This window comes from Curcuma longa, chromosome 5, assembly GCF_044706935.1.
Source record: "Curcuma longa cultivar G26 ecotype Majalengka, Jawa Barat chromosome 5, ITB_CL_G26_1.1, whole genome shotgun sequence".
NCBI classification, from domain to species: domain Eukaryota; kingdom Viridiplantae; phylum Streptophyta; class Magnoliopsida; order Zingiberales; family Zingiberaceae; genus Curcuma; species Curcuma longa.
Genome location: NC_133865.1, coordinates 4,077,352 through 4,090,422, shown reverse-complemented (window position 1 = coordinate 4,090,422; position 13,071 = coordinate 4,077,352). Strand labels below are relative to the sequence as shown.

At 47.2% G+C, this 13,071-nt stretch overlaps 1 protein-coding gene across 1 annotated transcript; it reads right to left on the bottom strand.

Moving 5' to 3' along the window:
• Positions 1-11,050: 11,050 nt before the first annotated feature.
• Positions 11,051-12,700, bottom strand: LOC141829439 (putative polyol transporter 2). The gene is made up of 2 exons (XM_074716901.1): positions 12,565-12,700; positions 11,051-12,492 (listed from the first exon to the last, which is right to left on the bottom strand). Exons 1-2 carry the CDS (start codon positions 12,698-12,700, stop codon positions 11,051-11,053), a joined length of 1,578 nt encoding a protein of 525 aa, XP_074573002.1.
• Between the last annotated feature and the right edge of the window lie 371 nt (positions 12,701-13,071).

The following is a 13,071-nucleotide window of genomic DNA, read 5'->3' as shown; positions in this document are numbered from 1 at the left end:
AAATATCCCTTCCAATTAAGATGGTTAAAAAAAATTAATGTTCATCGGCATCACCTTTGGTATTCACCCTTAGTGTTCTCATGTTGATTACTATTCCTATTGAGATCAGCTCCGGGACGAGTCACCGACCGGATCTCCTCACCGAAATGGAGCTGGAATGAAGATGCTGGATTTCTGAGACCTGCAAACAGAGCAACCGTGAGCAAGAAGGCTAGGGGTGTCCGGGCGCGACCACTCCGATGCTTAAGTCAGCGAGTGAAGAGGAAGAGAAGGAGAAAGAACAGAGGAAGATGAGTGTGTTGGTGTGTGCTCGCGTGCGCATGTACCTCAGTAGGGAATGGAGTGACCTTTATATAAGGGAGAGGAAAAGGTCCTCTCACATCTCAATTAATCACATCCCATATTAATTAAAGAAACGTCTTGTCACTGAACATGATCTTGTTAGAAAAATATGGAATGATCAGGATAAAAGTCTCATCGTTGACATATGTTCGTAAGGTCATTTCGCACATGGGTGTCAGGGCGGCGATCATAATTACGGAGTATGGAACGGTCAGAAGGAATGATGGGAGTGACGGGGTCGGGCACCGTGATGGCCGTTCGGCGTAAACCTTAGCCGAATCCGAATGAGGGTGAAGTAACCGAGCCGATTGAGAGGCCGCAAGTTCGCAGGAGGAGTCAGCCTGTGAGGCGACTTGAATAAGGGTTCGACTCAGGGTGGTGCCTTGGACACCGAGGAGTCGACCTCGTGAGGAATCGGCTACATAGGAAGAATCGGCTACATAAGAGGAATCGGCTACATAGGAGGAATCGACTACATAAGAGGCGACTCGAATAAGGGTTTGGCTCGGGTAGTGCCTTGGACATCGAGGAGTCGGCTTCGTGTTCCATATTCGAACCGCGCCCGGATGAAGAGAGACTCGGTTCTCGGGGAAAGGGACGCGAGTCGAGAACCGACTTGGGCCAGCCTTGGAGTTGATAGATATGAATTGACATGGGAGTCGGATCGGCTGTCCAAGCCGCTTCCTCGCTCCCTCGGTCCACACTCATAACCACCCATAACACAAGCCTCCCAGCGAGTCTAGTTGAAGGAAGCGTGAGTCAGACTGACTAGACCAAATTGTGCCCGAGTCCGAGTTGAGTCAAATCGGGTGGCACTTTGTATTCAAAATCGACGAGTGGGTTAACCTTGCTCATTGTGCACGTGGGACAGATAAGTATCAACGTGTCAGTGGTACAACATGGCGGTGGGCACGCACTCGGCATGGCCAGGGTCTTTTCCAAGACGTGAGGCGTGACATCCGATGGGACAAGTAATCGTCGCCATGATGGAGGAGATCATCCTGGGAAATCAAATTTATCGGACGACTACTAATAGATCCCGCCTTTTTTCCGCTGCCCAATCGAACGGCTGAGGATCGTTAGGGTTTTGTGTATAAATAGAGCAAGGAGGCAGGCGTTGCGCGCTTGCATCGCCGTTTTCGTGCTGCTGTTGTTGTCAGCTCTGCCTTCTTCCAACCTTCGTCTTCGTCTCCGGCGATCTTGCATTCTTAGATTTCCCGCACCAAGTAAGCTTCCCACCTCTTTTTGTTTTCGTTTCTTCCTCCTCGCATGTCCATAGAGGTTCGAATAGGCTTAGGAATGGCTTCAGAAGTTGTAGGTCACTGGTACGAGTTTGTTGTATCCTCCTTCACTTAGGAGTCAAGGTCTGAAATTAGGCTACCTTACGAAATGCCTAGCAACTATAGGATCAAGGTTCCCAAGCCCCATCAGAGACCACATCTACCTCCACCTGGCTGCCTTGCTTTTTTTCAAGGCTAGCTAGAAGGTGGGCTCCGATTCCCCGTCCCTGAGTTCTTTCAGGAAATCGCTACCTATTTTGATATCTCGCTGAATCAGTTAGCTCTTAACTCTTTCCGACTTCTGTGTGGAGTCGCTTTGGTCTTCCGCCTGTATCAGATCCCTTTGCATCCAGCTGTTTTTCATTTTTTCTTTTATCCGAAGAAAAAGGAGGACGGTGTCTTTTTCTTCAACTCCAAGTCGGGCTTTAACTTCTTGGATAAATACCCAACTTCTCACAAGGGTTGAAAGCCCAAATTCTTCTTTATCTGTCCCCCGAGTCCTTTCGACTTCCCGATCGAGTGGCAGCACGAGCTTCCGAGTCCGCCACCCTTGAAGTCATATAAGAAGAACTCGATCTTCGTGGAAGCGTCCCAGCTGCTGAAGGGTATGAAGTTTGACATCGGAAAGCTGGTGGGCGAGGAGGGGCTGTTGTACAGAGGACGTCTGAGTCCGATAGAGGCGGAGCTATCCCAACCACTCGGTAAGACTTACTAGTACTCGGGCTTCTGTAAAAACTAATTTAAGTTTCTTTCTTTGTTTGCAGATGATCTCTGGATGGACGCCTTCGTGAACAAGTTCCTGAAGTGGAATCGGGCGTCGCTCGAGGCGCTGATCACGCCGACTACTTCTGCGGCAGCCCCGGAGCCCGAGTCTGGAGGAGGGCTTGCACCCGAGGCACCCGGAGATGTAGGCACTGGGGCCGAGTCTGCGGAGCCCGAGACCTCCACTCGGGAAAAACAAGTTGCCGTGGAGGAGGAGTTCGTTGCTCGAGAGCTTCCGACTGGAGAGGAGAGCGGACTCTCGAAGCCTCCAACCTCTCGGCCCAAGAAGAAGCATCACCGCTCCCGATCCCCTGGCAAAGCAGAGAGGCGGCTGAAGAAGTCTCGCGCCTCCAAGGGCCATCCCCCTTCCCCGAGTGTTGAAGATTTGGAAAGACCCCTTCTCGCTACCAAGCCCGAGCACCCAACGCGGCCGACAATGGATGACGTAGTCCGCCTGGACTCGGATGTGGGGGAGATGGAATCGGCGGCCGTAGCAGCGGCAGAGTCGGAAGTGGTGGAGCCGACCCCTGTTCCCGAGGGGACCAAGAAGACACCGGAGGCCACGCTAACTCCCTCCAATGAAGGGACGTCCGAGGTGGCTTCGATTGCTGCAGCTCCGACACCTAGCGTTGAGGAATAGGCGGGATCTAGTCTTGCCGGCTCGGCGGGGATGGCGCGCCCAGCTACTTCCGCCCCAGGATCTAGCACGGAGTTCGGAGGAACGTGGACTTGGATTCCAGCGGATGCGCCTTTTGCTCCCGGTGAAGTAATGGGCGTGATGGATAAAATCCGAGCCATATGCGGCCCCGAATCTTTCCGCAGGATCACTACCTCCGAGCTGAGTTACCGCGGCAACTTCAATTTTATGCGGGTAAGGTTGCTTATTTCTTCTCAAGCTTGTTTCCCCAAATAACTAATCGCCCTTGTTCCTTTTGAGACAGGTCTGGGCAGAGCATCTGGAGATGCACAGTCGACTGCTCCATCTGAACCATCACTTCACGACCAAGAGCAGCCAAGAGGCCAGCCACTACCGAGCTGAATTACTCGCGGCTCAAGAGAAGGCTGAGGCTTTGGAGCAAGAGTCGGCGGCGGCTCGGGCCAAAGAACAAGAGGAACTACAACAAGCCCGAGACAAGCTAGCCCAACGAGACAAAGAATTATCCCGAATGCTCGAGGACTCGGTTGCCCTGAAGAAGCAGGCGACAGACTTGACTGAGGGGCAAAAGGTCCTCAAGGGCTTGCTAGCTGTCGGGCAAGCTGGCGACCTACAAGGAAGGGGAGGGCGGCGGAGCGCAAGCTGTCAAAGAAGCGTGGCTGCAGTCCAAGGAATACAACGAACAATTCCAAGAGAGGACTGCCCGAATGTTGCAGCACGGCTTCGAGGGGGTGATCAAGCAGGTATGCCTGGTGGGACTGTTCTCCCCTGGCACCTCTCTAGATTTTTTAGATATCGAAAAAGTGTGGGCCGAGTTACCCGAATCCGAGAGGAAAGGAAGGGAGTAATGTAAAGGCTAACTTTTGTAATGCCTATCGGACCCTTTTGAATCAATAGATGGCTCCCATATTTTGCTTAATCTCCTGTCTTAATGCTAGCAATGCTGCCTTTCAAAAAATTTCAACGCTACAGTACTTGATGGAGAACTTACCAAATCACTAAGTCTCCGAAACCAGGGGAGGAGTCGGAGACCTAGGAAGCACTATCTCGACTGTGTCTGAGTAGGGAGAGATCGAACCCTGAAAAGGGCAATTGCTGATGGAGCTGGTCCGAGACCAGAATTAGAGCTCGATCTCGACTATGTCCAAGTCGGGAGAGGTTGAACCCTGAAGAAGACAATTGCTGATGGAGCTGGTCCAAAACCAGAATTAGATCTCGATCCCGACTATGTCCGAGTTGGGAGAGGTTGAACCCTGAAGAGGGTAATTGCTGATGGAGCTAGTTTGAGATCAGAATTAGAGCTCGATCCGTACTATGTCCGAGTTGGGAGAGATTGAACCCTGAAGAGAGCAATTGCTGATGGAGCTGGTCCGAGACCCGAGTCGAAGCTCGATCCCGACTGTGTCTGAGTTGGGAGAGGTTGAACATTGAGGACTCGGAATAAGTTGGACCATGAGGACTTGGAATATGAATGATCTGTAAAGGCACCTTCATTGTTAGCAATGTTTACAAAGGCAAGTACAAGAGAAGACAAGAAGAGACTGAGTTCCCCGAGAACTCGTCATGTTCGATAAGGCCATAAGTGGGTGGCATTCCACGGTCGCACCAGGTCCTTGCCAGAGGAGTCGGACAGGTAGTAGGCACCCGAACTGGTCTTCTTGATAACTCGGTAGGGGCCTTCCCATGGTGGCTCGAGCTTGCTGACCTCTCCTACTTGTTTGACTTTCTTCCACACCAAGTAGCCTACTTGGAAAGCCTAAGAGATGACTCGCTTGTTGTAAGTACGATACATGCGTTGTCGGTATGCAGTTAGTCGCGCAGCTGCTTTATCCCGAGCCTCCGAGACGAGGTCTAGCTCCATGAGGCTTCGGCCATCGTTGTCGTCATTGTAGCATTGTCGCCGATCCAACTGGATCCCCACCTCCATCGGGACCACAACCTCTCCGTCATACACTAAGTGGAAGGGCGTCATACCGGTGCTTTCTCTCGACGTGGTGCGGTAAGACCATAGAACGCAGGGCAACTCTTCGACCCAACTTCCCCCTTCATGATCGAGTTTGGTCTTGAATCCGCGCACTATCTCCCGGTTGACGACTTCAGCTTGTCCATACTATATTCTTCCACAGGAATTTGAGCACTGCGTCCTCCGTGATTCGGGCTAATACTTCGACTTCGACCCATTTGGAGAAGTAGTCCATGGCGACCAGCAGGAACTTCTTCTGCTGCGGCCCAGTTGGGAAGGGCCCGACTATATCCATTCCCCACTGATCGAAGGGACATAAGGTTGTGGCTGCCCTCAATTGCTCAGTCGGGTGCTTGGTGAAAGACTGATACTTCTGGTAGTGGATGCAGGTCGACACGAGCTTAGTCGAGTTCGCCTGAAGAGTCAATCAAAAGTATCCAGCTAGTAGAACCTTTCGAGCCAAGGCTCGACCTCCAAGATGGTTGCCACAGCAGCCTTGATGCGCCTCCTTCATCACGTATTCGACATCTTCAGGGCCGAGACACTTGAGCAATGGTCGAGAGAAGGTTCGGCGGTATAATTGATCACCGAGCAGGGTGAATCGGGGAGCTGTTCTCCTGAGGAGGCGAGCTTGATCAAGATCACTCGGTGTCTCGCTCTTCTAAAGGAAGGCAAGTATTGGAGTCCTCCAGTCGACGGGTTTTGTGGAGCAGGTCGGCTGGTCTATCTGAGCTATCATGGCTACTTGGGAGATTGGCTCTTCCTCTGCCCATTCGATAAGGGAGCTAGCCATTCGGGCTAGCTCGTCGGCTTTACAGTTCTCGGCACGGGAAATCTTTTCGAGGCAGACTTTCTTAAATTCAGCTTTTAACTTTATGAAGGCTTCGGCATATCAGATTGATTGATCATGAATTTCTTACCATTCCTCAATTATTACACAATTGCAGAGACTCTAACCAAAATATCCAATTAGACCTCGTCAGATTTTGTTGGAATCAAATCATTAATCCTCTAATGTTACGATCACTAGTTCGAGATGATACCCAGATAGCCTGGTTCTATAGTTCTCTCGCTGTCATCGGACACTCCAACAATACTACTAGTGTCCTATTCTCTATCACCGAGTACCCAATTAAGGATCTCTTCCTAGCAATCAATAACCGTTAGCTATCTCTCATGATGATTCATCGTAGTTTAAGAATTTCCTCGAAAAGTCCGATTAAAGGTTCACCTTCTGTCACAAGGCACCCCGATTATACGATCCTAAGATTTCTGTTAAACTATAACTCGTCCTCATCCAGATGAAATCATACCATTCACCGACATATTATCAAATAAGTACAAGGCACGAATCCACATAGCAATGCATAAACATATCATTGAATATGGTAAATTACAAATCCATAGATACAATCATCCATAATACACCTCGATTCCTCCTACATCCTAGAATCTATGAGTCTACTCCATGACAGAGAGGATACAACACGAAGAAGAAAGAAATTAATACATCTTAATCCTAAATCTGAAATAGAAAGAGGAAATAAGACTTATCAATGAGTATGATCTTCTTGGTCTTGTAATCTCCTCGTCGATAGTGGATGCAGCGGAGTAGTCCCGAACGGTTGGATGGATCACTGATTTTTGCTCCGGATGGCGGTTTTGGTGGCTCTCTCTCACCTCTAAGGACTCCCCTCCTTAGGTCTGAACCAAAAGAAAGTATTTATATGACCCTGCTGTCAGCTATACGCCACACAGCTGTGCCTCATGGCACGGCCAGGAAGATACGCCCATGTCTCTCCGTCACACGGTCGTGCCTCATAGGCACGACCTTGAGTAGTTCATTCTCGGGAAAACAGGCACATCAAGCTTAGAATTTGAGGCACGACCGTGCCTAGGAGGCACGACCCCAAGCTTGCTCGACTCTGGTAGGGGACACGGTCGTGCCCAGGAGGCACGGTCCTCAGCAGCAGTTGATTTGAATGAAGAACGACCGTGTTTGTTGGATACGGCTGCTGGCTGGTGTGGCTTGGGAGGTGAGGCATGACCGTGCGTTGTAGGCACGATCTCTCAGGATGATGAGACATGGCCGTGCCTTCTAGGCACGACTCTGTCTTGCCTTGTCTTCGTTCAGTCTCCGTCTCACCTTATTTCGCTCCAATTTCATCTTGCAAAAGGACAAATACAAGAGCAGACTTCCGAAACAGGAAATGGAGAAAATACGCCTAATGCATGGATAAAGGATGTGATAAACATAAGATAATGTCGTGAAATGCAGAAAGATGTGAAATGAAAGCATTAAAAATACATGTATACCCTATGCAATCAAGAACTAATTGTATCGTGATTCGATTGTTTTAGATATTAAATATATTAAATTGTTAAATTATTTTATGATTAGATTGTTGTGTTGCAAAAGTTGTTTAAGATTTGTGTTTAATATGTTGCTTAAGATTGTTGGTAAATTGTAGTGTTGTTTATTCTTGTTAAACTATCATTTGTGATAGTTTTAGATTGGTGATGAAAATGTAAATAGGGAACTATGATAAATGGAAAAAATCTAATGAAAATTTTGAATATTAACGACGGAAATATAATTTTTGTCACTAATTAGTGACAGAAATTTCGTTGCTAATGGAAATTATTTTTGTAGTGTTTATTCAGATTAATTTGACAGATGATGTATTTCACTAGTCACAGAAGGTCATAAGCCTGTGATCGCAGAAGAGATACCCAATGTGAGGTTGGATCTTCTCTCCTTCAGGCGCCTTACGGTATTTGGTCGCTATTTTCCCTGGTCAGGGTGAGACTTTCTCTATTCTAGTGTAATCCTCATAGCTTTGGGTTGCTACTCCCTTTGGCCGAGGGGGATTTACCCTATCAAAATTGAACATTCTTTTTATTATTCTTAGTTGTGGGATTGAGCTCCTCTCCCCCGTCTGAATTCAACAAATTTCATGGCATGTTCATGGTATTCTTGGCCTTCTTGTTATCATCCTCCTGACCGAGGAATCGAGTTCCTCTCCTCGGTCAGGATAGGATAGGACGTCTGACATTCTTGGCATTCTCATGGTATTCTTGGCCTTCTTATTACCCTCCTGACCGAAGGATCAAGTTCCTCTCCCCGATCAGGACAGGATGGGACTTTTTGCATTCTTGGCATTCTCATGGTATTCTTGGTCTTTTATTACCCTCCCGATCAAAGAATCGAGTTCCTCTCCTCGGTCGAGACAGGATGGGACTTCTGGCATTCTTGACATTCTCATAGTATTCTTGGCCTTCTTATTACCCTTCCGACCGAATGATCGAGTTCCTCTTCTCAATCGAGATGGGATTGAACTTCTAGTATTCTCGGCATTCTCATAATATCTTTGTCCTTCTTATTACTATTCTCTCGACCGAGGGATCGAGTTCTTCTCTCTGATCGGGACATGAGGGGATTTCTATTGTTTGTGGCATTCATGGCATTTTGGTGGCATCCTCGGCCTTCCTATAATTATCCTCCCGATCGAGGGATCGATCCCCTCTCCTTGGTCGTAGTGGGATGAACATCTTGATATTCTTGGTCTTCTTCAGGATCTCTAAGTATTCTTATCATTGCCCTCCCCGATCAAGGGATCGAGCTCCTCTCCCTGATCGAGACAAGAGTGAACTTCTAATAAATTGCGATATTCTATTAGTATTCTGGATATTTAGATTAATACTCCCATGGCTAGTCAGAAACCAGTCCCTCCCCCAACATTATGACTTATCAGACTTTATTTGACTTTGCTCCTTAGAACGACTCCGAGGGGGATATGTGATGCAGCCCGGGTTTACCTGGTCAGGTCCTTACCTTATTAGAATAGTGTACATTTGGTCAATGCCCTTCACAACAACGGAGGCTCATCAAGCTCCGACCTTCTCTACCCGAGCGGTCATAGTGGTTCTAGAATGATGAGGATCTAGGTCGAGCGGGCTCTCTGGAATGTTAACCTCCAACAGTCCCTGATGCACAACCGACTCTAGCAAGGTTGTCCACCTGGCGAGCGACCTCAAGCTAATAATCAGACAGTGTCAGTAGTACAAATGTATGGTTGTCGCCCCCAGCACAATGTTAGCTCATGCAATTAGTCGAAGGGCGTCACCTCGCTCATGTGATCGCCCACGTAGTCCTCTTAGGGCTTGCGTGGAGGTCTACGTGGAGACAGTGTCAGTAATACGAACATATGGTTGTCACCCTAGGCACAATTGTTCACTCATGTAGTTGGCCGAAGGGTGGCGCCTCACTCGTGTGATCATCCACGTTGCCCGCTCAGAGCTTGCATGGAGGTCCACGTAGACCTTCCACCCCCATGGCTATATAAGGGCCCACGAAGGTAAGTGTATGATTTTCTTCTCACACGCGAATGCTAATCCTCTCCATCTTTCTCTTTCGAAATCTTAACGCTCTCTCATCCTCACGAGACTTCCCCACTAGCCCCTTCACTGACTTGATCGTTGGAGGGGTCATGCCGGTAACGTTGGCTCTTGACTGACGTGCTTTGACTCGTAGGGCACAAACCATTGGCACGTCAAAGGACTCGTCTTGACTGCCATCCCAGAGGAGGAAGGAGAGAAGGAATCCGAGCAAGTGACAATGATACCATCAAATACATTGAAGCCAAGAGAAGAAAATATATAGAAGAGTCTAAATCATGAACCCGGTCGAAGTAATAAGACCCTTTCCTTTGTTGATCCTCTCATGCTTCAAGTGTGCAGAATGTCTCCATGCAATCATTAAGGAGATAGAATTCCAGTTTGCATTACTAAACATCCTACCACATCAATATTCTAGATGAGATAGAACCAATAGTTGGTTTGGTTACCCAACTTGGACAGAAACTTCGATGTAGGTTGTGACCAATTGAGTCAAATATTGATGGAAAAAAGAACATTAAGTGGGGTGGGATGGATAATTTTTTGTGGATAATTTTCCAGCCCATACACAAAAAAATGGGTGAAAAGAAGCATCAAACATTTCATTTAAATAATTGATATAATGGAGACTATATGCTGAGACTATTTCCTGGCACTTTATTCTTAATTAAAGTGTCACTTAATTTTAAGAATTGCAACATAAGTGAAACTTCCAACATACTAAAATCGGAGAATTGCAAAAGGTTGGTTGTAAGAAAATTCTATTAGTTTGATTCTAATAAATTCAGTTCGGTTAATTCAATTTTAATAGAATGTTCACCCCTACATTTGGCATACCACACATGTTCTAAGTTGTTCTTGCACAACTCCAACAAGTATACTCAAATGACAAAAGTCATATATCCAGATGAAGCTCTTCTGTAGGAAAGACCACCAATAATTTGGCATACACATCCTCTAGCAAGAGTCAGACAAATAAGTGACTTCTAAAATTACTTTCCACATAATAAGGGAGTCGAAGTTTGATGTCATCATCACTGCTATACTGTATGGCTGAGTCAAAGTGATTTAAGTTGATCAAACCCAATCCTCCATGAGGATTTGGTTTAGAAATTTGGTCCTAAGAAACAAAATATCTAAGGATGGAGGTTCAGATCCATGCTTCTCAAAAAAAATATCTTGCAGATACTTTTTTTTTATCTCTATAACTAATTTTACATGAGAAAACATTCATTGACAATATAACATTGAATTACATATTATTATATATTTTGTTTGCTTGAGCATGCTATAAATCTGAGAAAACTTTTCACTAAGCATCATTACTCACCAAGTTTTTCATCACTGAACTCAACTCAAAAGACCACATTAAAACTTGAAACTTTGCCAGCAACCATAATTTTTGCTAAATCTCTCGTCGTTAATTGAATAAGCTCGTTTATTTAACTTGAATGTAAAATATATAGTCAATGCTACTTCAAATTTTATGATGATGATGCGAAAGCTAGTGAGTCAAGAAACCTTTGCTTGTGCTATGACAAATTTAAATTGTTTTACTTGCATTTCGATTTACATTAGAAATATTTCAACTTAGAAGTTAAATAAAATTTGAATGAATCAATTTTTTTAATTAGTATACTAGTGGTCATCCTAGCGTTGGGGTGTAGCATTTGCACTAGTAGAGTTTGTCGTCGGCATCTCAACTCCATCTGCAGGCGCCTTCTCTTTGTCTTTCCCCATCGCTAACAAGTCCTCAATGTCCTCCAGCGTTCTCCCTCTCGTTTCCGGTAGGCAGGTGAAGAAGAAAACCCACGCGATCGCCGCGACACCGCCGTACAGGAAGAAACTTCCGCCTATGGTGATGGCCTTGTACAGCGATATGAAGGTCATGGTTATGACGCCGCTGGTCACTCGGTTGACCGCCACAGCGATGCTCGCGCCCTGCGCCCGCAGTCGCAGCGGCAGGATCTCCGACCCGTACACCCACGTGACGGGCCCCATCCCGATGGAGAAAAATGCCACGTAGGCGAGGATCGACGCAACGCACAACCCCACTGCGCCCTCGCGGCCGTGATCCACCAGCGTCAGCCCGAGGCCGAGTCCCAGCAGGGAGAACAACATCCCTCCGGTGCTCCCCAGCAGCAGCGGCCTCCGCCCCACACGGTCCAACAGGAAGGTCGCCACCAAAATGAAGAGCGTCTTGGTGAACCCCAATGCCACCGTCGTCCCCAGCAGCTTCTTATTCTCGCGGATCCCTGCCTTCTCGAACACCCGCGGGCTGTAGAGCACCACCGAGTCAATCCCCGACGCCTGCTGAAAGAAGTGGATCCCCACTGCCATCAGAAGCGCCCGCCTCACCGCCGGCGTCGGCCGCAGCAGTAGCTCTTTCCACACCGCCATCTCCCGGTCGGATCCGCCTTTCGTCTTGTAATCGGTGCCCTTGGGGACTGTGCAATCCTCGTCGCACTCGGCGGGGATGCCAGCAGCGGCCTTGATCTCCTCGAGGCGGAGCCTCGCCTCGTCGGGGGTATCGGAAGTCATCTCGAGGACAAGGCTAGCCTCGCGGAGGCGGCCGCGCAAGACGAGCCAACGGGGGGACTCGGGCATCGCCAGCACGCCGGAGGCGAGGAAAATAGAGGGGATGGCACCAACGCCGAGCATGAATCGCCACCCGATGGAGGTGCGCAGATGAGAAAATGTGTAGTTGGAGACGTAGCCAAGGAGGATGCCGATGTTGATGAAGACTTCGGGGAAGGAGGTGAGGAAGCCGCGGGAGGAGGCAGGCGCCACCTCGGCAGTGTAAACAGGGGCGATCATAAGAGCGTAGCCGACGCCGATGCCAGCCACGAACCGCCCTACCATGAGAAATACGTAGCCCGTAGCAAAACCCATGAGGAGGGCGCCGACGAAGAAAAAGCCAGCGGCAAGCACGATAGTGTACCGGCGTCCAATCCAGTCAGACGTGAATCCGGCGGCATAAGAACCCACCAACGAATAGATATTCAGGATACCCAACAGAATCTCAATCTCCGTGTCAGTGATCTTGAGATCCTCCTTTATAAATATAGCCGCGCCACTCATCACTCCAATATCTATAAACAATCGATTTTTAAATTTCATCTAATTATAACAATATAATTGAAGAATGAAAATTAATATATTACCATAACCCAAGATTATCGACGTCATGGAGGCGAGCAAGGCACAGGCGACTGCGAAGCGCTTGTTCCGTGGATTCGTCGGCGCCGCCCGGGCATCAGAAATCATTTCATTGTTGGCTCCTACTTCCTGATCCGTCATGATTATATTTCTCTATTCTTACTCTTTTTCTCTGATCTCTCGATTATCGAAAATGAGAGAATTAAAATGGCTTGATCATCAAAAAGCTCGAGTGGGATTAAATAGGCGTATTATTGGGTGAGCATTCAGTTAAATAGACTTTTTATAGCCTACAAAGGTGAACATTAAGGTAAAAGCAAACGAATTTGTTAAAATTAAACTAATCAAAAAATAGACGAACTGAACCAATTAAAATTTAGTTAATTCTATCATAACTAAATTAATTGTTTTTAAAAAAATATATATTATTTTTTAAAAAATAAAAATCTTAATATTTTAAATTTTTAGTATTTAATAAAAAATTAATTTAATAGATTTAATTATTTTTAAAA